General features: G+C 47.0%; 3 protein-coding genes across 4 annotated transcripts in view; 1 reads left to right on the forward strand and 2 right to left on the reverse strand.

Annotated features, from left to right (window-relative positions):
• Positions 1 to 859: 859 nt before the first annotated feature.
• Sprtn (SprT-like N-terminal domain) lies at positions 860 to 9,683 on the reverse strand. The gene is made up of 3 exons (XM_046432030.2): positions 5,657 to 9,683; positions 3,930 to 4,197; positions 860 to 3,115 (listed from the first exon to the last, which is right to left on the reverse strand). The coding sequence occupies exons 1-3, from the start codon at positions 5,768 to 5,770 to the stop codon at positions 2,358 to 2,360; spliced, it is 1,140 nt and encodes a 379-aa protein (XP_046287986.2). The 5' UTR covers positions 5,771 to 9,683; the 3' UTR covers positions 860 to 2,357.
• A 908-nt stretch (positions 9,684 to 10,591) lies between these two features.
• Positions 10,592 to 16,607, forward strand: Exoc8 (exocyst complex component 8). The gene has a single exon (XM_046432028.2). The coding sequence runs from the start codon at positions 10,603 to 10,605 to the stop codon at positions 13,477 to 13,479; it is 2,877 nt and encodes a 958-aa protein (XP_046287984.2). The 5' UTR covers positions 10,592 to 10,602; the 3' UTR covers positions 13,480 to 16,607.
• A 5,561-nt stretch (positions 16,608 to 22,168) lies between these two features.
• Gnpat (glyceronephosphate O-acyltransferase) overlaps positions 22,169 to 24,949 on the reverse strand; it is a 32,446-nt gene continuing 29,665 nt past the window's right edge. For both annotated transcript variants that reach the window (XM_046432032.2, XM_058575044.1), the window contains exons 13-16: positions 23,974 to 24,073; positions 23,804 to 23,897; positions 23,284 to 23,345; positions 22,169 to 22,427 (exon numbers count right to left, since the gene is read on the reverse strand). In XM_046432032.2, coding sequence (XP_046287988.1) covers positions 22,384 to 22,427; positions 23,284 to 23,345; positions 23,804 to 23,897; positions 23,974 to 24,073 — 300 coding nt within the window. In that variant the 3' untranslated portion in view covers positions 22,169 to 22,383. The remainder of the gene's footprint in view (positions 22,428 to 23,283; positions 23,346 to 23,803; positions 23,898 to 23,973; positions 24,074 to 24,949) is intronic.

Here is a 24,949-nt window from a genome sequence, read left to right on the forward strand (position 1 = left end):
ACACCCTGTCTTCCCTCTGTGAGGCTGAGCCAGAATCACTTGCTTGGTTAGTGAGACCACAAGTTTGCTTTAGAAAGAGAAAAATGAGAAACGGAGAGTGACTCAGCTCTGAGGGACTCAGATCTGGGGAGCCACCTCTGAGGGTGCTCATTTCCTCCAGTATTCACACAGCTGGGAGTGCAGGCTTGACCTCAGGCCAACTGCGTCATTCTAAAGGAGCCAAGCAGGTACTCCTGTCATCCCAGGCCCTGCCACTGACCCAACATGAGCCTCACTGTCCTGACCCCTTCTTGCCTCTGCCTTCCTCCACCCAGGCTTCTTAGCCTGTCCCTGGCTGAGGCATGGCCTCTCCAAGCCCACCTGGTCAAGACCACAACCACAGGATGATGTGAGAAGCAGAGTCGCTGCCCTGGCAACTTGGAGCTAGATCTGCTCTTTCTCCCGCCACTTTGCCCCTCCCTCCTATCCCAGCTGCAACCCAAAGTTTGCAGTCCCCAGAAAGCCCTGCTAATCTGTTTCCATGCCTGTGCAGGCCCCTCCCACCCTTTAACCTCCAGGTTGACCCAGGTTCCACTTAGGAATTATTTGCTTCAGGACAAGGCCCCGAAGTCCTGCGTCATGCTCACTGTTCCCACCACACTGGGCAGAACCTGTCACAGCACTTACCAAAAGATGTCAAGACTACTCTGCCAGTCTGCATCCCCAAGGAGGCTGTCAGCTCATTAAAGACATCAACTCCATTCTTCAGCTCACAGCCTCAGAACACTGAGCAGTTTTGCTCACAAAGTGTCTTATTGCATAAAACCTGTTAAACTGATGAAAGCCCAACAGCACGTGTTCAGCAACACAGACTCCAACAGCCATTTATAAATATTTATTAAATAGTGATTAACTTCACGCTTTAAGACATATGAACACTTGGGCAGGCCAAAACCAGTTAAGAGCTTTCCTGCACTGCTGGAGGAGTGCACCCCAACAGTGTTCCCCAGAGCCACGTGACCCCACAGGCCCTTCCCAATGTGCACACTGGGCGGAGCAGGAGTGTGCTCAGCAGCAACATTCACAATGGCTCCAAACTGAGAATCCTACTAATGCTGGAGTGGATGGAAACCTGCACACCACATGGGGGCAGTGAGGAGCTCTACACACAGCAACACCACCTCTTCTTCATCAATTTCAGAAACAGGCTGAGCTAACCTTAGATGGAAACAGTGGTGACCTTTGGGGACAGTGAAGGTGGTGGGTGCTGTCCGGGGAGCAGGCGGTACCACGAGAAGCAGCCTCTGGTGGTGATGGGAATGGTGAACTGATGAATTCCATGTAAACGTTACTTGGGTTGGCCCGTAAGACTCCTGCACCTGACCAGGAACAAATCACACCACCAGAGTTCAGAACCAAGAAAAGTGAACCTCCGAGGCCAAGGGAATGCTGACAGCAGAGGTACCCTGCGAGACAATGCAACTGATACAGAAGCTGTCTGCGCCACAGCAGGAACAGGAAGAGAGCCTCTGCAAAAGGAACAAACCAAGTGCACCAATGGCACCCTTTTTGTTATGATGGTTCTAAACACTGGCATCCAAATAGGCCAGCTACTGCCCAGCCTGAGTTTAGCCACTCCCTTTACTAAATTCTGAGAAGCTAAACTCAATATAAAACCTGTCCTATAAAACTAGAAGCTATTACTCGTAATATTCCAAAATAAATTTATTTTATAATATTCCTTATCTAACCAAAAAATCTGCTACCTTTTAGTAAAGGTGGAACAGATAGATTCTTTAAAATATCAAAAATTTATATCCTGTTGTTTTTAAAAAGATAAAAACCCCAAACTTGAGTGCCCTACAATGACTCAACTCCGTACTTTTACGTCATCCAGGTTTTGGCACATCTGGTGCTATGGAAGTGAGTTTTAACCAAAACCCAACAGCATTCCTGAGACATGTATTTTGAGAAGAACATATAAATAAAGATTAATATTAATAGCTTTTAAAGCCTTCAAGAAAGAACAAAAATATCTAAAACTGCATAGGTATAACAAACTATGGGCCACAGTGTAGGTAAGGCAGGAGTAAACCCAGCACCTTAAGATGTAAACATTTTTTTTGAGACGGTAGTCTCTCCACGTTACCCAGACTGGTCTCAAACTCATAAGCTCACAGCTACCTTCCACCTCAGCTCTCTGAGTAGTGGGACTACAGGCATGAGCTCCTGAGCCCAGCTCTAGACCTCCACCTAGAGTAAAACAGCAGAACACTGTGCTAACCACAGGCCTGGTGTCACCCAGATCCCCCAACGGCTGGCGGTGGTCCCTGAGGTCACAAGCAACAAATGAGACTCATCGCCTTTCCAGAAGCTTCTCAGAAGCTGACTCCGATGCCATCACCTTCAAGGCACCAGTCCAAATGCTCATTAATCTGCGACTCCAGAACTTCATCCTGACAAACTGGACAGCTGACCAACTGGCTCTGACTACAGCAGCTGCTGGAACTCTGACTTGCAACTGCGGGGAGTGAACTACTCTTCACATCACTGCCACCACTCTGTATTTGCTCTTTCTTGATAAAAAAGTTGTCAAGAACAGTTTTGTCTTCCAGCCTGGGCCGTTTGCTTGGGGATCTCTCTTGGGACCCACCCCCACCCTGGGCTGCAGCTGCAGATGCTGATGTCTTTGCTCTGGAGGAATTTCTCAGGGGCATCTTAGAAGCTGGAACCCTTCTCTGAGAGCCAGAAGAGACAGAGTGTTTAGTGATGTCGCCAATGGTCCCACTTGCTGTTGGAGATCCACTGCCACTTCTGAAAGCCTTCTGGTTGGCAACTGAGACCCTGGGAAAGTAGCTGCTCAGGATGCTTTGGTGACTGGTACTGGTACTGACAACAGGGGAGACCAGATGAGATGATTTTTTACTTAAACCATTCTGTTCAAATTTCACCTCAATGCTGGAATCAGACCTTAGGGTGTTTGCTGAATGGCCTTGATTAAAAACATCTTTGGTCTCATTGACGGCATGCGAGGTAATGGCTTTCTCAGGCACAGGTGAACTGCTTGTCTTTCCAAGAACATAGCCTTTCCCACTGAAAGGGACCAACGGCTGTGCCTCACCTCTCCTGGTCTTATCTGTAAAGAAAACACAGATTTTTCTCAACATTAATGCAGTACTAAACACCAAACTAATGGATGAGTCTCAAAATAAAGAAATATTTCATTCCAACTTAGTACCATGTAGTAATAATTACCTACTCATGGGAAAAGAATAATCCAGAGCTCTGCTATCGAGAAAACAAAGAGGATAAACAAACTTTTCTTTAAAGAACCCCATCATGCTACAGAACAACAACCGAGGAACACTCACCTTGAAAAGAACTTGGTTTCCTCTCTGTTGGGCTCCAGAAGGGAAGGCATGCTACCTTGTATGTTTCCTTCCAATCAGAGGAGGAGACACCGGCCCTCACACAAACCTTTCCACAGCTTGTCCTCCTAGGTAATTTCCCAAGGGAAGGAGCCTAACTTCAGCAAGAGCTTTCAGAACAGGGCATGTCTTCAGGGTGAAGTACAGCCAACACATCAGGTTCCTTTCCCATCCTCTCCAAGGATCACACCCACGTCAGAAGTGACCTGACAGAACCCAACTGACCACAGGGGTGTGATCAGGACTTAACTTTGACAATCTTTTTGCTTTCTGTTTCCTAACAACTCAGTGCTGACTCAAGACAGGAAAAAAGACTCTACCCTCCAGCATCGTCAGTGGACACTATTCTACTTTCACTCACTTCCATGTAGAGCAAAGCATGTTTTCCTACCACCATTTCTTGGACAGCGGGAGTTTCCCCTCAGTGCATACTTGAAAGCTTCTCCAGGAGAAACAACCCTGGCTTATCGTGTACAGGCCTGTGGGCTGCAGCGTGGGGCAGAGGGGGTTTCATAAAAGTACCTGCATTCTCCACGGCTGGCGCTGGCTGCTTTCCTGGCTTTGCCTTGCCTTTGCCTTTTTTTGAGTAGTTCTCTGGCTCCTTGATCTTGATGTAGGTGCCTCCACAGGTTTTCTGGTGCTCGGCCCACCAGAAGTCATGAGCAGAGGGTGCCCTGTTGGTCGCGCGTCTGACATAGCCAAAATATGGCTGTCTGTGCTGACAGGGCCCATTGCAGCGCCACCAGTGTCGCCGATACTCATCTACCTCATCGTGGAAGGTGTGGTACACCTGGGCAGAGAGCACTGTCACCACTCAGAAAGCCAACTGGTAATTTCAAGGAAATTCCTATAGAAGCAGTCTTTCTTTTTTCTTTTAACTTTCCTTTCCCCAGAGATTTTTGAGAAGTTCTATTTTTGAAAAGACAAGCTCCTATATTTAGTTTCTTTTCAAAAGTCCATCTTAGGGCTGGGGCTATAGCTCAGTGGCAGAGCACTTGCCTAACACATGTGAGGTACTGGGTTAAATCCTTTGCACCACATAAAAATAAATAAATATGTTGTCCACCTACATTTTTTTTTTTTTTTTGGTACAGGGGATGGAACTCAGAGCCACATCCCCAGCCCTTATTTGTATTTTATTTAGAGACAGGTCTCACTGAGTTGCTTAGTGCCTCCCTTTTGCTGAGGCTGGCTTTGAACTCATGATCCTCCTGCCTCAACCTCTGGAACTGCTGGGATTACAGGCAGGTACTATCACACCCAGCCAAAAAATATTTTTAAAAGTCTATTTTAATGGGAAACAGCAGGGCTGGGGATGTGGCTCAAGCGGTAGTGCGCTTGCCTGGCATGCGTGCGGCCCGGGTTCGATCCTCAGCACCACATACAAACAAAGATGTTGTGTCCGCCGATAATTAAAAAATAAATATTAAAAAATTCTCTCTCTCACTCTCTCTTTAAAAAAAAAAGAAAAAAAAATGGGAAACAGCAGTTAATTTAATGCTTTCTGAACTAAAAGATTAATCTGACATTAGAAAAAAAGTTTTGGAAAAAACCAAAACCACAAAAACACCTCTACAAAAACTAATGTTTCAGAAACCATCTATACACACTTGTCACATGTGCACAGAGACGAGTAAAAACCATCCAGTATGCAGAGGAAGGAAGCAGAACAAAGACCAGGGAGGCCTGACACACTGACCTTACCATTGCTCAGGCCAGGCCTATGCTCTTCATCTGTGCCTTCTTGTGATCCTCTCTCCTCCCCATGATACAACAGCAAGGTGTCGCCATGACCCCCACTGGCACGTGAGTGATGTGAGGCAGAGAAGAATCAGGCAGGCACACAGATAAGCATGGGATAGCCAGGCAGGATCTGAACCCAGGTGTCTGACCCTACCTCCTACAAAACTGTGCAGAGATGAGACTCAAAAGGGGCATAGAAGTGGCCGAATACAGGATGGACTCGGGGAAGAGACTGTGATGAGGAATAAAGTCAAGATCCTCATGAGTGAGAGTTCAGAGAAGAGGTCTTGCAGCCTCACTGACTGCCTAAATGGTTACAGCAGGTGGTCAGAGGCCATGGTCACTCTACTGTGTGAGCCTATACAAGCCCATCAGCTACTGCAGGCCCCCTGTCCACTGCTGAAATCCTCAGAGATACCACTTACTTCTACCTCGTTCTCTCTTTTTAATTAAATCCCAGGAGTTATTGAATAAAAAAACCACTAAAAGTATATAGCTTTGTATACCGTTATATTGGCTCCAGTCAGGCTGTTGATACGATGCATATGTTTACAAAACTCTGGACCATGTCCTTCCCGGTCTTTATCATTATTCGTGACAAACAAATAGGCATGTATCATTTCATGCAAGAGAGTCTGAAATGGAAAACAATTAATTTGTCATAGCACCTCTGAAAATAAAAATGCATTTTCTTACTCTAACTGAGGTCTTAACTTCTTACGTACAAACTCACAGAACTTTCATATGTTCCCAAAGGTCTGCCTGTCCTTTTAAAGTACATACCAAAATCCTGAAGAAAAGATCCATGAATTCAACTACATGAAAACCTTTAAAATTCTGATAGGAAGTATAAATGACCTAAAAACATTTTAAAAAATGCTCAATCTCATTTATAAAAAGAGAAGTGCAAATTCATACTACATTAGGATGCTATTTCTTGCTTCAAGATTGGTTAAACTCCTCTCGACTGTTGGTGGAGCTCAGGGAAAATAAACACTTCTGTATACTGCTGACGAAGTGCAGAATGGTACAACCCCAAAGGGAGGGATCTGATGGTACCGGGCAAAACCACAAGTGCGTTTGGCCTTTACATACCAGCAATACCTAAACCAGCAGGAATGACTCTGTTGGGGCGCCACTCAGCACTGTGTACAAAGGCAGAAGATCAGACATGATTCAGGAGTGCAGAAGTGCCAGCCTGGCTGGGTACACAGCCACAAGAGGGAGTTCTGTGCAACATGAAGAGAGTGGGGAAGATCCAGCAAAGGATCTGGAGAAGATTAGAGTGCATTGTTCTAGCAGAAAAGACGGAGCACAGCAGGGTGCACACAGCATTCTCACACTTTGTAAGATAGAAAAGGGGAATAAAAGACACAAACAGTTGTAAAACAGAAAAATGAGACAATAAGAAACTAAAAATAGTAGGTGGACAGTTAAGGATAGAGAAGGACAGGCATAGACAAGATTTCTCTATATGTAGCTTGTTTTATGATTTCAAGTCAAGTAAAATTTTAAGACAAACAGTAAAAGCTATTGCTCACTCCTCACCAAGAGAGCAGTTTATGTGCAAAATTACAAATGCACTTAAAAGTTGCTGGAGCTTTTTGTTCAAAAGCATGAATTTTCCATAATCCTCAATTTTTTTTAATAAAAAAGATTTTCCAGGACTGAGGATTTATCTTGCCTTGCATAAGTGGGGCCCTGGGTTCAATCTCAAGCACAGCAAAAAAGAAAAAGACAAAGAAAGAAGATGAAGAATTCCTAACAGAAGAACAAGACTGGCATTAATGAATCTTAGTCTTTTTTTAAAATACTTTTTTTCTTTAGTTGTTGATGGGCCTTTATTTATTTATATGTGGTGCTGAGAATTGAACCCAGTGCCTCACACATGCTAGGCAAGTGCTAGGCAAGCGCTCTATCACTGAGCTACAACCCCTGCATGGTCATTATGAATATACCCCCTTATAGTTATCAACTGTACTTCTTAAAAGAGGAACGGTATTTTTCAAGTAAATGCCACTCTATTCAGAAGACTCAAACTCAAAAAAGCCACACAACATTTCAAAAGTTTCTCAATATTCTAAAGTAATGATAAATACCCACACTCACAAAAGAGAAATTTTGAGATGTCCAATTCAACTCACATCTTGAGGGGGACCCATGGCACTTCTGAACACCTCTACCTTCATGCTGAGGCCAGGTTCAAGCTCTGGACAGCACACCTGTTTCATTTACTGCCCAATCTGGTTCATGGCCCCTACTTCTAGTCCAGACACTGCCACACATTTTCTGCCGCCTTTGTTCACATCATTCCCACTCCTCCTGCCAAGAGTAAGCTTCTCTTCTGTCTCTATTTGTCAAAAAGTTCAGCTGGTCCTTTAGGGCTCAACTGGCAGGAGCAATAGCTAAGGGCAACAGTGATAGGCAGAGTAGCATCAGGGACAGAGGTTCAGGGTCAGGGAAACTGGAGCCTAAAGCAAGGATCTGTCCTTTAGTAGGCATGAGAGCTGGACAGGCTGCAATCTGCTTCTCATTCCTAAAGGGGTGGGTGCTAATTTTGCAGGACTGTGGCAACTGCTACCAAGGAGCTCCTCAAATGCGGCATGCAAAAGGTGGTGGGAGTGGCAAGTGGTCATATTGAACTTCATATTTATGAGCCTTTTCTTGACCCCCATTTGCTACAGTTAACTACACTCAGCACAAACCAGAGTCTCCCTCCCATCCTTGCCTGGTCTGACACTGAGACTTCCTGCCCATGGCAATGCTCACCCATGCCGTCACAACACACTTCCTCTCCTCTCATCCACTGCTGACAGGCACCCAGCAGCGACTTCGCGAGGGCGCCTGGAGGGGTGACTTGTTATTCATGTTCAACTTCTTTTTTTTTTTTTTTTATTTCAGTTGTACTTTTTCTACTTATTCATCGAGTCACTAAGAGCAGGCTGGTTAATGTCTGCAACTGTGATTGTAGACTTATTTATTTAGCTTCTGCCAATTTATGCTCCACATACTTCAAAGTTATGTTATCACTTTTAGAGTCATTATGTGTTTTTGTCTAATGTTATTCTGTTATAAAATGTCCCATATTTTTCCTAGTAAATTTTATTTCCTTGAAATTTTTGGTCTAATATAGCCATGGTAGCTTGCTTTCTTTTCTTTTCTGTACCAGGGATTGAACCCAAGGGTACTCAACCTCTGAGCTACATCTCTAGCCCTATTTTTTATTTTAAAACGGTCTCACTAACTTACTGAGGCTGGCCTCAAACTTGAGATCCTCTTGCCTCAGCCTCCTGAGCTGCTGGGATTAGAGGTATGCACCACCATACCCAGCTAGCCAATGGTAGCTTTATATTGTTAACTGTTGGAATGACATGAAGCTTCTCCTTTCCTCTAAAATTTAACATGTGCACGCCCTTTCTGAAAGCATATTGTTTCTAATCTAGTACATCACAGTGTCTCAACAGGAGCACTAAAGCCACTGACATGCAGTGTAACTGATGCGGCACTCATGGCCATTTCTCATGTCACGTGAGCTGGCTTCTTCATTCCTTTTCTTTTTCATTAACCAAATATTTTTATCATATCATTTTATATTTAGTAGCTATTTACATGTATTTAAACTGTGGTATAAAAATGTAAAATTTGCCATTTAACCACTATTATGTGTATAAGAACAGTCATTTTGTGAAACCTGTTATCTTTTTATTGTCCTTAAAAATCCCATGGCAGCCAGGTGCAGCAGCAGACACCTGAATCCCAGCAGCTTGGGAGGCTGAGGCAGGAGAATCTCCAGTTCAAAGCCAGCCTCAGCAACCGTGAGGCACTAGCGACTCAGGGAGACCCTGTCTCTAAATTAAAGTACAAAACAGGGCTGGGGATGTGGTGGAGTGCCCGAGTTCAAGCCTCTGTACCACACACACACAAAAATCCATCCCCCACAAGTCCAAGGATGTTTTAATCTATTTCCCATCCCATGCAGACAACCTCTAGCATCCCTGTGCTGTTTGTACAGATTTTTTAAGCGGCAACTGGGGGAGGAGAAATCATACTAGGTGCATCCTGGGAAATTTCAGGCATTTACTAAACCCAACCTAAAGTAAACTTGAGAGTTGTTTCTGGTCCACTGTGTCACAAGGAATAACCACTACTCCACATATGAATGTGCCCCCAGGCCAGTAGTGTGGCCAGCTCAGCCAGGTATTACTAGAGGGTAGTAGCATGGTGGTCAAACAGGAGAACCAACAAGAAGAACTGAATCTTGTTATTCTCTGCTTCTAAATATATAATTTAATCTCTCTAACCCCTAATTTTCTTTTATGTAAAAACAAAGATAACGCACATTGAACATAAACTGGGCTGTTGTAAAGATCAAGTGGGATAAGACATCTGACAACCTTACTTAACTATGAAGCACTATAAAAATATTTCAAATTATTTGCTCCAAAATTTATGAGTTTGCACTGAGCAAAGAGTAATTTTTTCACAGCAGACTAAACCTATGATAAATACTGTAAATTAAGAAATTAAGAATCAGCTTATGTAAAGAATACCTCTACAAGATCCTTTCTTGGTCTCAGCTTTAAAAGGGGTTCACTGAGACGGATGGAGCACATTCCACCCCTCCCTTCATAGCTGCAAATCCCAGCACACCTGGAAAGCAATCACCACAACACAGTTACATTTACCAAACACACAAAAGAAAGGGGAAGAGCTGGAAGGGCAAACCTTACCACCATGGGCAGTTCACACTAAGAGAACCTACTGCAGAGGGCTTTCTTGATTATGCACGCTCTTAGGAGCTAAATCTTGACAGTCAGTCAGTGGGCAGTAGTGGCTGCCCTCACCTTAACCCACAGCAATGCTCAAATTGTGGGGAAGGCGGTGGTACAGAGTGGGTTGGGTGGAGTGGGTTGGGGCCGGGTGGACTGGGGTCAGGGGGTCCAAGCCGAAGGCCCCTGGGATCCGTGGCGGGGTGGGGGGAGGGCGCTGGGGTCGGGGCGTCCATTCTGAAGGCCCCTAGGACCTGCGTGTGGGGGGTGGCGCTGGGGTCGGGGCATCCATCCTGAAGGCCCCTGTGGAGGTAGAGGGGCGCTGGGGTCAGGGCGTTCATCCCAAAGGCCCCTGGGACCCGCGTGTGTGGGGGGCTGGGGTCGGGGCGTCCATCCGGAATGCCCCTGGGACCCGCGTGAGGGGGGCGCTGAGGTCGGGGCGTCCATTCCGAAGGCCCTTAGGATCGCATATATTGGGGGGCGCTGGGGTCGGGGCATCTATCCCGAGGGTCCCTGGGACCCGCGTGTGTAGGGGAGGTCGCTGGGGTAGGGGCGTCCTCCCCAAGGCCCCTGAGTCCGCCATCCCGGGTATCAGGGCGGCCGGCCCCAGGCCTCCCCCGCGCGGCGGGGAGTCAACGACAGCCCTGAGGGCCGTTCGCGACGGCGCGGACACTCACAGCGTCATGCGCACGCTCCACTTGACCTCCACAGCCTCCAGCCGGCCCCAGAAGAAGCGGTCGTTGAACTGCACGAACAGGGCCTGCAGGTCCGGGGTGGGGTCCGCCAGCTCCCAGGACGCGTCCACCAACGACGGCGGCTCCCGGGCCGCTGCGCGCTGCGCGACTCGCGCGTCCCACTCTTCCTGCAGCCGCAGCGCCACCACCAGGTCCTCTTCCATCGCACTGCTTGCCGCCAGGACGCCGTCCGCTCGACGAAGCCGGATCGGACGCGCGCGCGCCGGTCTCGCGAGAACTCAAGGCGGGCCGCGGCGCGAGCGCAGGCCCACAAGGACGCCGGGCCAAGACCTGGGGCTTGGCGATCGAAAGCCGCGCACCGCCGCACGCACGCATGCACGGGATCCCCGGGCTAGGACACAGGAAGACTTTGGGAGGCGCGGTATCGCCCTTACGGCGCACCGGGACCACACGCCACCCGCCACGCCCAACCCCCCCAACTGCTCCCGGCCGCGTCTCGCTTCCGCAATGGCTCGTCTGCGCTCGGTCAGCACAGGCGCAGTGTGCATCGCTTGGCTCCCGCGCAGGCGCAATGCGGGGCGCTGGGCTCGGCGCAGGCGCCCTCGGCTCGCCCCCGTCCGCTCTCTTGGCTGCAAGGCTTGGCTCGGGTCGGGTGGGGTCCGGCGGCGGCCAGTGGTGGAGGTTGCGGGTGGCCGACGCGGGAGAGCAGCGACCATGTCGGACAGCGGGGCCAGCCGCCTGCGGCGACAGCTGGAGTCGGGGGGCTTCGAGGCGCGGCTATATGTGAAGCAGTTGTCGCAGCAGTCGGACGGCGACCGCGACCTGCAGGAGCACCGGCAGCGCGTCCAGGCGCTGGCGGAGGAGACGGCGCAGAACCTGAAGCGCAACGTCTACCAGAACTACCGGCAGTTCATCGAGACGGCGCGCGAGATCTCCTACCTGGAGAGCGAGATGTACCAGCTCAGCCACCTGCTGACGGAGCAGAAGAGCAGCCTGGAGAGCATCCCGCTCGCGCTGCTGCCCGCCGCCGCCGCGGGCACCGCCGCCGCGGGCACCGCCGAGGACACGGCGGGCGCGGGGGCCCGGGACCGCCGGCGCGGCCCGACCAGCTTCCTGCCGGGGCCCGCGGGCGCCTCGCGCGAGGGCGCTGGCGAGGAGGGCAAGCAGCGCACGCTCACCACGTTGCTGGAGAAGGTGGAGGGCTGCAGGCACCTGCTGGAGGCGGGGCAGTACCTAGTGTACAACGGGGACCTGGTGGAGTACGAGGCGGACCACATGGCGCAGCTGCAGCGCGTGCACGGCTTTCTTATGAACGACTGTCTGCTGGTGGCCACCTGGCTGCCGCAGCGGCGCGGCATGTACCGCTACAACGCGCTGTACCCGCTGGACGGCCTGGCGGTGGTCAACGTCAAGGACAACCCGCCCATGAAGGATATGTTCAAGCTCCTTATGTTCCCCGAGAGCCGCATATTTCAGGCGGAAAACGCCAAGATCAAGCGCGAGTGGCTGGAAGTGCTGGAGGAGACCAAAAGGGCCCTAGGTGAGAAGAGACGGCGGGAACAGGAGGCGGCTGCTGCCCCGCGAGGGCCACCACAGGCAACTCCCAAGGCTGGCAACCCGTTCGAGGAGGACGACGATGAAGAACCAGCGCTTCCTGAGGTGGAGGAGGAGAAGGTGGACCTCTCAATGGAGTGGATCCAGGAGTTGCCCGAAGACCTGGATGTTTGTATTGCCCAGAGGGACTTTGAGGGCGCAGTGGACCTGCTGGACAAATTGAACCACTATCTGGAAGATAAGCCCAGCCCACCTCCTGTGAAAGAACTCAGGGCCAAGGTGGAGGAGCGGGTGCGACAGTTAACCGAGGTGCTGGTATTTGAGCTTTCCCCAGATCGCTCATTGAGAGGTGGTCCCAAGGCCACTCGAAGGGCAGTTTCTCAGCTGATCCGGCTTGGCCAGTGCACCAAAGCCTGTGAGCTGTTTCTGAGGAACAGGGCAGCAGCGGTGCACACTGCCATACGCCAGCTTCGAATCGAAGGAGCCACTCTGCTCTACATTCACAAGCTGTGCCATGTCTTCTTTACCAGCCTTCTTGAGACAGCGAAGGAGTTTGAGACAGACTTTGCAGGCACTGACAGTGGCTGCTACTCTGCCTTTGTGGTCTGGGCAAGATCAGCCATGGGCATGTTCGTGGATGCTTTCAGCAAGCAGGTGTTTGACAGCAAGGAGAGCCTCTCGACAGCTGCAGAGTGTGTGAAGGTGGCCAAGGAGCACTGCCAGCAGCTCGGGGACATCGGGCTGGACCTCACCTTCATCATCCATGCCCTGCTGGTGAGAGACATCCAGGGGGCCTTACACAGCTACAAGGAGATCATTATCGAAGCCACCAAGCACCGCAACTCTGAGGAGATGTGGAGGAGGATGAACCTGATGACCCCCGAGGCTCTGGGGAAGCTCAAGGAGGAGATGAGAAACTGTGGGGTCAGTAACTTCGAGCAGTACACTGGCGACGACTGCTGGGTGAACTTGAGCTACACGGTGGTGGCCTTCACCAAGCAGACCATGGGCTTCCTAGAGGAGGCGCTAAAGCTGTACTTCCCAGAACTGCACATGGTTCTCCTGGAGAGCCTGGTGGAAGTCATCCTGGTCGCCGTGCAGCATGTGGATTATAGTCTGCGTTGTGAGCAAGATCCAGAGAAGAAGGCATTTATCAGACAGAATGCGTCCTTTCTGTACGAAACAGTCCTCCCCGTGGTGGAGAAGAGGTTTGAAGAAGGTGTGGGGAAACCTGCCAAGCAGCTCCAAGACCTGAGGAGCACATCCAGACTCATCCGGGTGAATCCTGAGAGCACGACTTCCGTGGTCTGAGGATTCTGTTTCGTGATGCTTCAATGTGGCTTGTGTGTCATTTATATTTATGTTAAGTTACATTAACGTATTCCTTATGGTCTCAGTGTGAAAATGAAAGGTACCTCTTAGACTAAATCAAAAGAAGAAAGAAAATATGCTCATTGAAGCACAAATGAGAAAAATACTAGAATTATTAAAATGTATACCATGCTTTCCTTTTAAATTATGGTAATTCCTTAATGAATGTATGTTGCTGTAGTACTTCAGCTTGTCTTTTGAATCAAAACACTCTGTACATTATGCAGCATGGAGAAATGAGGTCTGTAAAGACAGAGTTCAAGGATGTTGGAAGTGTCCCAGTTCACTAGAATGTTAGGTTTCTTAAAGGGTACAGTGCCATATAAAACACCCTGCCTCATGTACTTCTCCCTTTTAAACTGTAATGAACAATTTGGGGGAAAGAAAGGAGTTGGGAAATTAGTTTTAGAGAAAATTTTAGTCACAAGACTTCTTTCTTGGAACTAGCTCATGTGTGGATGTCAGACACTTCCATCCTTACAGGGTACCAGAAGCAGCTTTATAAAAAACATTTGTACATTCCCAAGTTTGTAATTTGAGCTGATTAATTTGAGTTGCTGATTAGCAGCTTTATAATATTTGGTTGGGGAGCATTTACTTGGAAATCTAAAAGACCATGATAAAAAAATTTTTTCAACACATTTTGGATTGTGTGAAATTCCAGCTGAAGCTTTTTTGTCTTTGTCATATTAAATAAAGTACTAACAACAAAATACACACTGAGGAACCTGGCAGCAGTCAGTGACTTGAGACTTCTCGCTCCTTCAGTGTAGCTTAGAGTGGCTCCGTGTTCAGGCAAATGGAAAAGTTTCCACCAGGATATTTATTTAGCAAGGTAAGGTGGTGCACACTTGTAATTCCAGTGATTTGGGCGTCTGAGGCAGGAGGATTCCGAGTTCAAGGTGAGCCTGGGTAATTTAGTGAGACTTATCTTAAAAAATACAAACGGCTGGGGATGGGGTCTGTGGTAAAGCATCTGTGGGTTCAGTCCCCCATACCATACCAAAAGGAAAAAATCTGACAATACAGATTTTTTTTTTTTTTTCCTTTTGGTACCAGGGATTGAACTCGGGCACTCAACCCCTGAGTCACATCCCCAGCCCTGTTTTGTATTTTGTTTAGAGACAGGGTCTCAGGATCTCTGAGTTGCTTAGCACCTCGCTTTTGCTGAGGCTGGCTTTGAATTCTTCCTTTCTCAGCCTCCTGAGCCGATAGGATTACAGGTGTGCACCAGCATGCCTGGCACAGATTTTTTTTTTTTTTAATTCTGTTTTTTGTAACAAAGTAGAGAACAAAGTTGAGATTGGATATGCCCAAAGCACAGGGAAAAGGGACCCTGTGTAACTTCAGAATGATACGCACTGCATTTTCTTGTTTTATTTTTTATTTTTATGGCCTTTGTTTTTTAAAGGCCCTCAGATTCACCCCCTCCCTGCCTTTTAACGCAGAGGCACCTAACCACTACATCCCCAGCCCCTTTTATTTTGGGATAGTGACTCACAAAGTTGCTGAGGCTTGCCTTGAACTTGCCACTCTGTCTTAGCCTCCCAAGACACTGGGATTTACAGGTGTGCACCACCACACCCAGCTAAAGGATCTCAGATTATAATGCTTACTTCAGATTGTTTAGTAAAACAAAAAACTAAAGAAATGCTTCTGTGGTGTGTTGATCATATATATATATATATATATATATATATATATATATATATAATACTTCTCCTGTTTTAGAGAAATTGTGTTTGCTGAGACTCATTTTTTTTCCCCCTAGCTTCTAATTGTGATTTTTGTCCCTAAGTCTTGTTTCTCATGCCCAAGATTTCCACAGGTCATTCATCTGGATAAATGGTGGTGTTGAAGCTGAAGATTGTGTGAAACCTAAACATGATCTGAAGAGTGGCTCAGAGCTATAACACTCCTTGACCTAATAGCTCAAAAGCCAAAACAGCACAGTTTTCTTTTTAGCTATCCATATTTAAAAGGCCGGAAAGTAGCAGAGTTACAGATTGTCTCTCATTAGTTTTTTTTTTTTTTTTCCACATAACTTGGGATTTTCTAGATAACCATAACTGGATATATCAGCTGAACAGGCAGTTATAATTTCTTTTTTAAACATCACTGGAAACTTGAATTTTATAAAATTTTGTGATTATTATGTGTCATTTAGTTTCTGACATATAGTATAAAACATACTATATAAATATGTGACACTGGGTCTATAAAATACTTTTGAAATGGAAATTTATCTTATGGTATGAATTGTGAATGTGTATTCTCATACATAAATGGTTGTTTCTTCATCTGCTTTTTAAAGCTGGAATTTCAGAATTTTCTTTTGCAAAAGTCTGTGTGCTCCTCAATCTGCATTGTAGCTGGAGGAAGTATGCTTCTGTGAATCAACTGGCATGGGAGGTGGACTAAAGCCACTAGGGTGGTAATGCACCTTTGTGCCCAAACAGAACAATTCAGGTTGTATTCCTCAGAGTGCAGCCAGAGTGCCCCTGTTCTTTGGTTTCATTAGATTTCAAAATAAGTTCTAAAAATTGAATGAATTTAGAGATTGTCCAGAAAGCTGCACCACTGTGGACTACCATCTCTTGTGTACTTTGAGCATACCTGTCACTGAACCTGGGATCACAGATTGATTGAATTAATTGTTGGGAAAAAGACACCCTTGGAATTTTAATCTTTTGATTAAAGCCTCTTTTCATGTGTTAAAAACTTACTTATTTTTATACAAAACACTATAGTTTAATTATCAGTATATGTATCTTCAACTTGGCATCTTACTGAGGATTGGAAATCTGGAACTTTACATGTAGTATAAAATCCGTATATGCATTTTGCTTTTGATATGCTGTGATATTAGAAAATCTTAAGTGTTTTATAAAATAAAGCTTAAAAATGTGCCTACACTGGATAAAGTTGATAATCCAATGTTATATGTATTTTTCTTTAATTGGGATTTAATATGTTCTTTTAACTATTCTTTGTTGTTTTTATTTTCTGTTATTTATGTGGGAGGACCGAAAGCTGTTAGCTAATTTAAATAAACATTCTGCTGTCAAGAGTTGTGAATAAATTGGATCTAAACATTTTAGGATTCCCTTGTGGGAAGTTTCAGATGTACAAAATGTGAATTTACTCTAAAAAGTAAGTTTTATGCTATCTGCACATTCCTGAATGAAGAAAGTGTAACATAGGCTACAAGACGTAGGAACTAAATTATAAGGTTCTACTTTTAAAGTAAAATGCAAGGTAGATGTGGTGGCACACACCAGTAATCCCAGCAACTTGGGGAACTGAGATAGGAGGATGGCAAGTTCAAAGCCAGCCTGCACAACTTAGTAAGATCTTGTCTTAAATAGGGCTTGGGATGTAGCTCATGGTACAGTGCTCCTGGCTTCAATATCCAGTACCAGAAAGAAATAAATAATAAAATAATATGCAGACAGTGAGGACACCCACATTTAAAAGAATTGAATGCTATGCTTTGTGATAACTGAGGGTGGAGAGGGCCCTAAAGACTGGAAAAGAAAGTGAGATGCTTAGCTGTGTGCAGGGGGATGCTGAGGAGGCGGGGGGGAAGTGTAAGTCTGAGTGGGAAATTCTCATGGGGCCCTGACATTTGAGCTGGTCCTTGGAGAATGAAGGAGAGGTGGACCTGCAAAGTAAAAAGAAGGCCATGCCAGGAGCAAGCCCTTCAACAGTGTGATTGTCCTGCAAAGAGGCTGCTTACTGAGGAGGCTTCCTAGAAGGGTATATCCATGCAGGTGTGGGATTCCAAGCCGGCATCTCTGACAAAGCCTCCAGAAACCCACTCCCAAGAGGTGGCCCTTGGTAAGAGATCCACGTGTCCAGAAACCCCACTCCCAAGAGGAGGTGGCCCTTGGCAAGAGTTCCACATGTATTTTCCCTAAAATTGGATTATACTGTGCAAGCAGCTCAGCATCTTGCTTTCATTCACATAACAATTCAGTTTTGTTTTTCGGTACTGGGGATCAAACCCAGGGCCACTTTACCACTGAGTTATATCCCAGCCCTTTTAATTTTTGAGATAGAATCTTGCCAAGTTGCCCAGGTTGGTTTTGAATTTGTCTTCCTGCCTCAGCTCCTGAGCTGCTGGGATAATAGGCATGTGCCACCACGCCTAGCTACAATTCAGTATTTTTTTGGTGAGGTGAGGTGGGGGTACTGGGAAGTGAATCCAGGGGCACTAACCATTTAGCAACTCAGCCATATCCCCAGTCCTTTTGGTATTTTATTTAGAGACAGGGTCTCACTGAGTTACTTGGGGCCCAGCTAAATTGCTGAGACTGGCTTTGAACTTAAGATCCTCCTGCCTCAGCCTCTCAAGCTGCATAAATTATAGGCATGCACACCCAGCTACAATTCAGGTTTTGTTGTGTGTGTGTGTGGTGCTGGGGATTGAATCCAGGGCCTTGTGCATGTGAGGCAAGCATTATACCAACTGAGCTATATCCCAGCCCTACAATTTAGTATTTTAAAAATATTTTTATTTTGTTTATTTATTTTTATGTGGTGCTGAGGATCGAACCCAGTGCCTCACAAGTGCGAGGCAAGCACTCTGCCACTGAGCCACAACCCCAGCCCATACAACTCAGTATTTTTAAGACATTATCTCACATCAATGCTATAGCTGTACCTTACTGGAGGGGTTTTTGTTTGCTTTTGTTTTCCTGTGATGGCTTGGTCTTCAACCAGAGTGATAAACTAAAATTTTGCATTTTCCAGTTACTTTGGAGCAGCCCCTCTGTTGGCTCAGCAGCACTGCCAGGATCTCCCCCAGACACCTGCCTCCTTCTGAGTTCAGCTGGGCCATGATGGAAAGCAGGACTCTTCCCCCTCCTGCTTCCCTTCATCCTCCCACCAGAGAGTGGAAGCATTCAATGTGGGGCAGAAAGTAATTTTAATGTCACCTTCAACTTTGATCATGTTTTTTCTCAGTTATCAAACTCTGACCTGCTTTAGGTCTGCTGCATGGTTCAACCTGGAATCTCTCTTTCCTGTTACCTGGACAATTCTCTCCTTTTTCTGTTAGACTCCCCGCTTTAGACAACATCTCTTTCCACTGGTTTTCCATTTTAGTTAGGCCCATCTTTACAGATGTGGAGAAAATTAATATTTTAGACCCTGAATGTTTAAAAATATTTTTCTACTCTCTTGGTTCTCTCATAGTTAAGCTGGATATAGAATCCTAGGTTGGAAATAATTTCCCCTTAGGATCATCTTGAAAAGCATTACTCCATGGTCTTCTAGTTTCTAAAGTTGCTTTCAAGTCAGATTCATTCCGTTTCCTGAACAACTATTTGCTTTCTTGAAAAGTTTTTAACATCTCTCTGTGTAAGTCCTGAAGCGTCAGGTGGAGTGGCTTTCTAGTCTTCATTCTGGGTCCCTAGCAGACCTTTCAATAGATGTGCACCTTCAGTGCTGGGACATGTTCTTGCATTGCTTCCTTTTACAGTGGGGCCTGGTCTTCAGACAGACAACTTTTATTATTGGTCTCTCCAGAACATGTCTGCTGTCTTCTGGAAGGACAGCAGCTGCCTGGGTGGGTGTTATGGTTTGGACCATAAGCATCCCCTGAAGGCCTGGTCCCCAGCCTGTGGTGCTACTGGCAGGTGGTGGAGCCTTTGCAAGGAGGCCTGGTGAGCAGAGGTTAGGCTACTAGGGACATGCCCCTGAAGGAACCTTTGGGACCTCAGTCCCTCCTCTCTTTGCTTCCTGGCCACCAGGAGGCCAGCAGTGTGGACAGAAACTGCTGAAACCACGAGCCTGAACAAACCTCTCCTCCTCGTGAATTGTCTCGGTGTCTGACACGGAGGCAGAAGGTTAACACAGTGGGGGAGTGGGCATCTCTTTCAAATGTTGCCATCAGCTACTTCTTGCATGGACTTAGTACTAAAGTGGCATTTCAAATCAGTGAGGAAATTAATGATTCAATATTGTGACAACTTCCTAATTATTTGTATGAAAACTGAAACCTGACATCAGGGATTTTTTTAAAATTTTTTTTAGTTATAGGTTGATACAATATCTTTTATTTATTTTTTATGTGATCCTGAGGATCGAACCCAGTGCCTCACACATGCTAGGCAAGTGCTTTACCTCTGAGCCACAACCCCAGCCCCTTTTTTTTTTGTTTTGAATGCAGGGACACTTTATAGCCAGCCCTTTTTTTTTTTTTACTTTGAGACAGGGCCTCACTAAATTGCTGATGCTGGCCTGGAACTTTCGATCCTCTTGCCTCAGCCACCTGAGTAGGTGGGACTTCAGGCACACACCACTGTGTCCCCCTGTGAGGCAGAGGCTCTGAGAGTTTCAGTTGACCTTACAAGGCCACACAAGGCTTGTGCACATTACCTCCATCTTTGGATGGCTCCCCTTTTCACTTGAGGGTGGTACTGTTTTGAACTTTCATCTTTTCCAAGGCTAGGGATATGCAGTGGTATCCTCTCACTATGCTGTGTGTGCACAGCTCCAGCCAGCCCCACAATCTCGAGGGGTCACACCAACACTGCAAGGCAATGTGCTGCCAAGGTGGTCAGCAGATGGGGTGCACTCAGTGAGTATCTTCAGTTAGGATATTTTCAATGTAACATTGTAGGCTAAGCTTCTATATGTGGCAGAATTGTTTTGAACTTGGTCCAGTTCCAGACTGTGCTTTCTCGGTGACTACATCATGCTGTAGCGTGAATGGGAGATAATCTTGGAAAGCCAGGTGCTTGGGGCCTTACTTCAAAGCAGTGGCAGCTCCAGAGTGTATAGCAGGAGGCAGGAGAGGGGCCGAGGGTCAGCTCTGGGCTTGGCTGTGGGTGTATGCAGGCATGCATATGGGTGCTAGAAGCAGCTAGTCTTAGGGAAGGCTTTTACTTGGAGTGTCTTGTGCTGGATGACAGTGAGTGAGTCCTCCAGACCATCTGCTGGAAGCTCAAAGCCTCATCTCTTTTCACTGCAAGTCCCTACCTCTGCCATTGATTGCTTGCCTGGCTCTAATGCCAAAGCTCACTAGGAGAAAAACCTAGCTACTTGGACCCAAAACTCAAGGCTTCATCCAAACCTGTTCACAAAGTGGCCTAAAAGTAAGCAAAGATCATCTGAGTCTTCAACATGCACCTGTCCAAGTGTCATGGAAAAGAAAAGCAGGTAATCAAATTTGGCATCGGGGACTTTTCCACTGCACAGTCTCCACGGCAAAGACCAGCCTGGGTCCCAGCACTCCTGCAGCACTGGCCCCCGTGCTCCCTGAAGGCAGCAGCTTGGTGCCACCTGGCCGTGCACCAAGACGTCATCAGCCAGGCACTGCTGAGTTGGCTCCACACTAGTGCGTGGCCTGGTACAAGGGACCTCCAATGAGGAAGCAGAAGCAGCCTGGCTGCTGGGAATATGTGCACATCACAGGGGAACTTGGTCGCAGGGAGTACTACACCTTATTTTGAGCTTTCCAGTGGTTTTCCTTGGCACTTCCAACACAAATGTCTTAGAGTTGACCCTGCTGCTGCTGACTGAACTGTATCCCCCCACTTTGCACGATGAAGCTCAGACGAAGGTGCCTATACTGGGGGGTGGTTAAAATTAGATGTGGTTGGGAGGCTGAGGCCCTCATGGTGGCCTTAGTGATCTCATTAGCTCATTCAAACACATAAGGAGATGGCCGCTGAGGGAGGCCTCAGAATGGACATGCACTGTTAGCATCTTGACCTTGGACCTCAGTCTGGAAAACTACAAGAAATGTCTGTGTTGAAGCCACCCAGTTCATGGCATCCTGTTCCAGAAGCCTGAGCTGACAAAAGCATCTTTCTCTTGAATTTCACTATCCAGGACTCACTCTAGTCCCCCGATCTTCTTTTAGGTCCTCCAGAACCTCCCCAGGACTATCCACTCCCTATTCTCTCTGCACACGCCATTCTACTCTCCCCGTCTATCCTCAAAACCCAGCACCTTGGAGAGCTGACAACTGTTCAACAACTCAACCTACAAGTCACCTCAGAGTGGCCACCTGCCAAGGTCCCAGTGCTCAGCCACAGTACTCCAAGCTTCCTCACACAGTATCTCTTAGTTGCATGTAGCTTTGACTCATTCATTTTGTTAAGGCTCTGGGTAGTAAAGTTTAAAGTAAGCTAGCCAACTTATTCTCTATGATTGTGACCACTGTACATATTTGAGGCAACTGGAACTAAAGCAAGCAGTAAGACGGAGGCTGAGTGTCCCTTCACTACAGTATGTGGAACCGGAAGTGTTACTCCTGACGAGAGGTCATGCAGACTGCCCCAAGTCTAAATGCGAACTGCCTTTATGTTCCATGTGTACCTGACATCCTTGCCTGAGGCAATTTCACCACGGTTTTTAGTGTCACCTGTGTTTTGACTACAACTCCTCCTATGAGGTCAGGTTTGGAATTCGCTTGGTGTTAGGTTGGTGCTCAAGAAACTTCAGATTTCTGGACTAGGGACATTCAGCTGACACACCTTCTTCACAGTTTTCTTCTAATAGCCAGAGCCTTTGATGTCAGTATGGTGCTTCAACCCAGAAGGCAATGTAAAACTGAGCACATGTGGGGACTAAGAAGTGTTTGTGACATAGAAGCTGAACTTTGCTTTCCCAAACATGTTTTCAAAAGACGTTTATTTTAAACACAAGCAGAGCTAGATTTACAAATGCCTTTTAACCGTGTGGCGGGGAAGATTACACTGACTGCTTACACTGATCATTTCTTCCTTTCCACGGAGTCTCTACTCGTAAAGTCTTGTGGAGCATGAGGTGTGTCTTCCTTTACACCCATGTTGGCAGTAGTCCTTTACAACAATAACTGTGTGATGACCATTAAAGTCTTGCAGCTGTTGGTTTTCCTATCGGTGTCTTACAACCTGATATAAACAAAGAGCTCGTGAAATGACACGGACTTTGCCCTTTCTCATACAACTGTGTCTTAAGCTACTGCCCAACAGGGATACCCAACACTGTGCAGAGCTGTACAGGCCAAGTGCATCAATGGGGTGCCAGTCCCCTCTGCAGGAGGTGTGGCCAGTGTGGCAGGGCCAGATGCAAGAGCTGGCCACTGGTCCCCACTATTAATAAACTGATTGTCGTCCTCGCAGATGAGGTGCGTGTGAGTGCTTTAGCTCTACACCCTCCTTACCACATTTGAAACTGAGTTCCAAGGCTACCTGTTCTGTGAACAGAAGAGGGGTGGTGCTCACCACACTCCTACAAGAGGTCTCACAGCCCCTCCACCCCTCCTTCCTCCATACGCCCAATCCTGGTTTTCCTGGCTTAGGCAAATGCCACCGAGGGACCCTCCATGCAGCCCTGACCAATGCCCTGAGCTGGGCTTAGGTACAAAAACACCCCTTGTAAGAGTATCAATGACATAGTGCTCATTCAACACAACTAACAGATCGTCATTTCCTTAAATGTCGATACCCCCTTCTAATATCATCCCAACATCCCTGCAGGAAGTTTCTCGACTCTTCTGGCCATTTCTCTGTTCACGCTTAACTCTCCTGACTCTTACAAGAACAAATGGCCTGCATTTCCTGGGCTGCGCTGTGTCTTTTCCTCTCTCTGTCTCTGGTGGTAGAGGGAATGGCCAGGCCAGTGCTCCACCACTGATCTTTACCCCCACCTGCGTAGCATGTGTGAGGTCCAGCTCCAGCTCCAGCATGGGAAAAAACACTGATAAAACAATGCGGAAGTTCTTCATGTTTATTAAACCGTACTTACTGAGCATTCCTTCTAATTTGGTTGTGGCAGGTTCATTCACACTAAATATGTTTTCATTGTTTCTAAAGAAAGGAATAAGCTTTGTCACTGCACACATCAAGGTGACGGCCTCCCAACAGTGCTGCTTTGGGCCAGTGTACAGTGGCTGGAAGGCCTTTGGCCCGCCCTCCCTCCTGGCTTCACCCTTCCTTCTTTGGACCACACCAGACACGTGACCATGAGTTTAAGCTTTCGCAAATGTCTGTCTCTCCACCCATCCATCCATGTACCACCCACACTACATTCTCCAAAAATCTTCCACAGACTGGCCTACCCTACCTCCTTCCTTTGCTCCAGTGGCATTTTTATTCATAACCACAGATTTCCTGGGGATGCATACTGACTTCACTCGGGAGGGGCTGGGTAAGTGAAGAACATTCTAACACTTACCAGACGGCACACTCCCATGCCTGGGCTTTTGCTCAGTGTCATTTGTGGCCCTTGCCCCTTTAGCACCCATGGAACTGTGCGTAGTACTTACATCTTCTTTTTCTCTACCACGCCAAGTCTCACAAAGGCTGCTAAAGCATTTTTCTGCACGTCGGAAGATAGCACATCATAACACTGAGAGGCACCTAGGCGAAGGAGGAAGAGCTGGTAGACCCCTTACTCTCCAGTAATAAAAGCCCCCTCCCCACCAGAGTGACTGACCTTGATCAAGAAGCTGACATGTGAACTTCCTCACTGCAGCCAAGTACTGCTTCTCAGTAAAGCGCTCTTCTTCTTCATGTAAGAGGTACTTGCAAATGATCTGATTTTAAGAGGACAATGAGGAACAGAGAGAAAGGGTGGCCAAACACAGGAGAACCCTCAATGACTTTCACCACCTTCTTAAAGAGTGGCACCTCCCAGTGGAGCAGAATGCAGACCCATTAAGGTGGAGCCCGAGAAACATGGGAGAACTTTTAGGACATCTCTTCTAAGCTTCAGTTCATTTTTTTTTTTTTCTTAAGTTGTCAGAGGACATTTATTTTATTCATTTACGTGCAGTACTGAGAATTGAACCCAGTGCCTTGCACATGCTAGGCAGGTGCTCTGCACTGACCACAGCCCCAGCCCAGCTTCAGTTCATGTTTACAATTAGAATACAATGGTTTGTAATAATATCAATATTTATTAAACATTACTTTGGCATTTTAGTCGGTTTGCAAGTTAACTACTACCAGCTTTGTATTTCATGCTACTTGAGAAAACAGGAGCCAGATGTTTATAACTTTGTTTTTTTCATTAAATAAACCCAACAATGTGCTAGGTCCTAAAACACTGGATGACTTCTACTATAGAAAGGGTAGAAGGGACACTGATCAAGCACCAAGTGTGAAGCTTTGTGCAAGGAGGCTGGTGGTGTCACCTCACGTGCCACAAGCATCCCTGTGCCAGGAAGCAGGTCTGGTGCCTCTGGGCAGGGCACACACTGAGCCCAGCCTGAGGCTTCTTCTCTCCAATACGCAGGGCTCCTGGGTTTGCATTTCCAACTCCCTCTCTCCTGAGCCCTGACCGTTCCTACTGGGTGTCCACTGAGAGCTCTGACAAGCTCTTTAGATACCTGCACTTGAACTTTTTCTTTCCCTTCCAACTTTGAGTAACATAAATGATTGACTCTATGCATCATTCTGATCTTGGGTCT

Source organism: Marmota monax, unplaced genomic scaffold (genome assembly GCF_021218885.2).
Source record: "Marmota monax isolate L192 unplaced genomic scaffold, Marmota_monax_Labrador192_F-V1.1 WCK01_AAM20220418_F8-fsc00071, whole genome shotgun sequence".
Taxonomy (NCBI): domain Eukaryota; kingdom Metazoa; phylum Chordata; class Mammalia; order Rodentia; family Sciuridae; genus Marmota; species Marmota monax.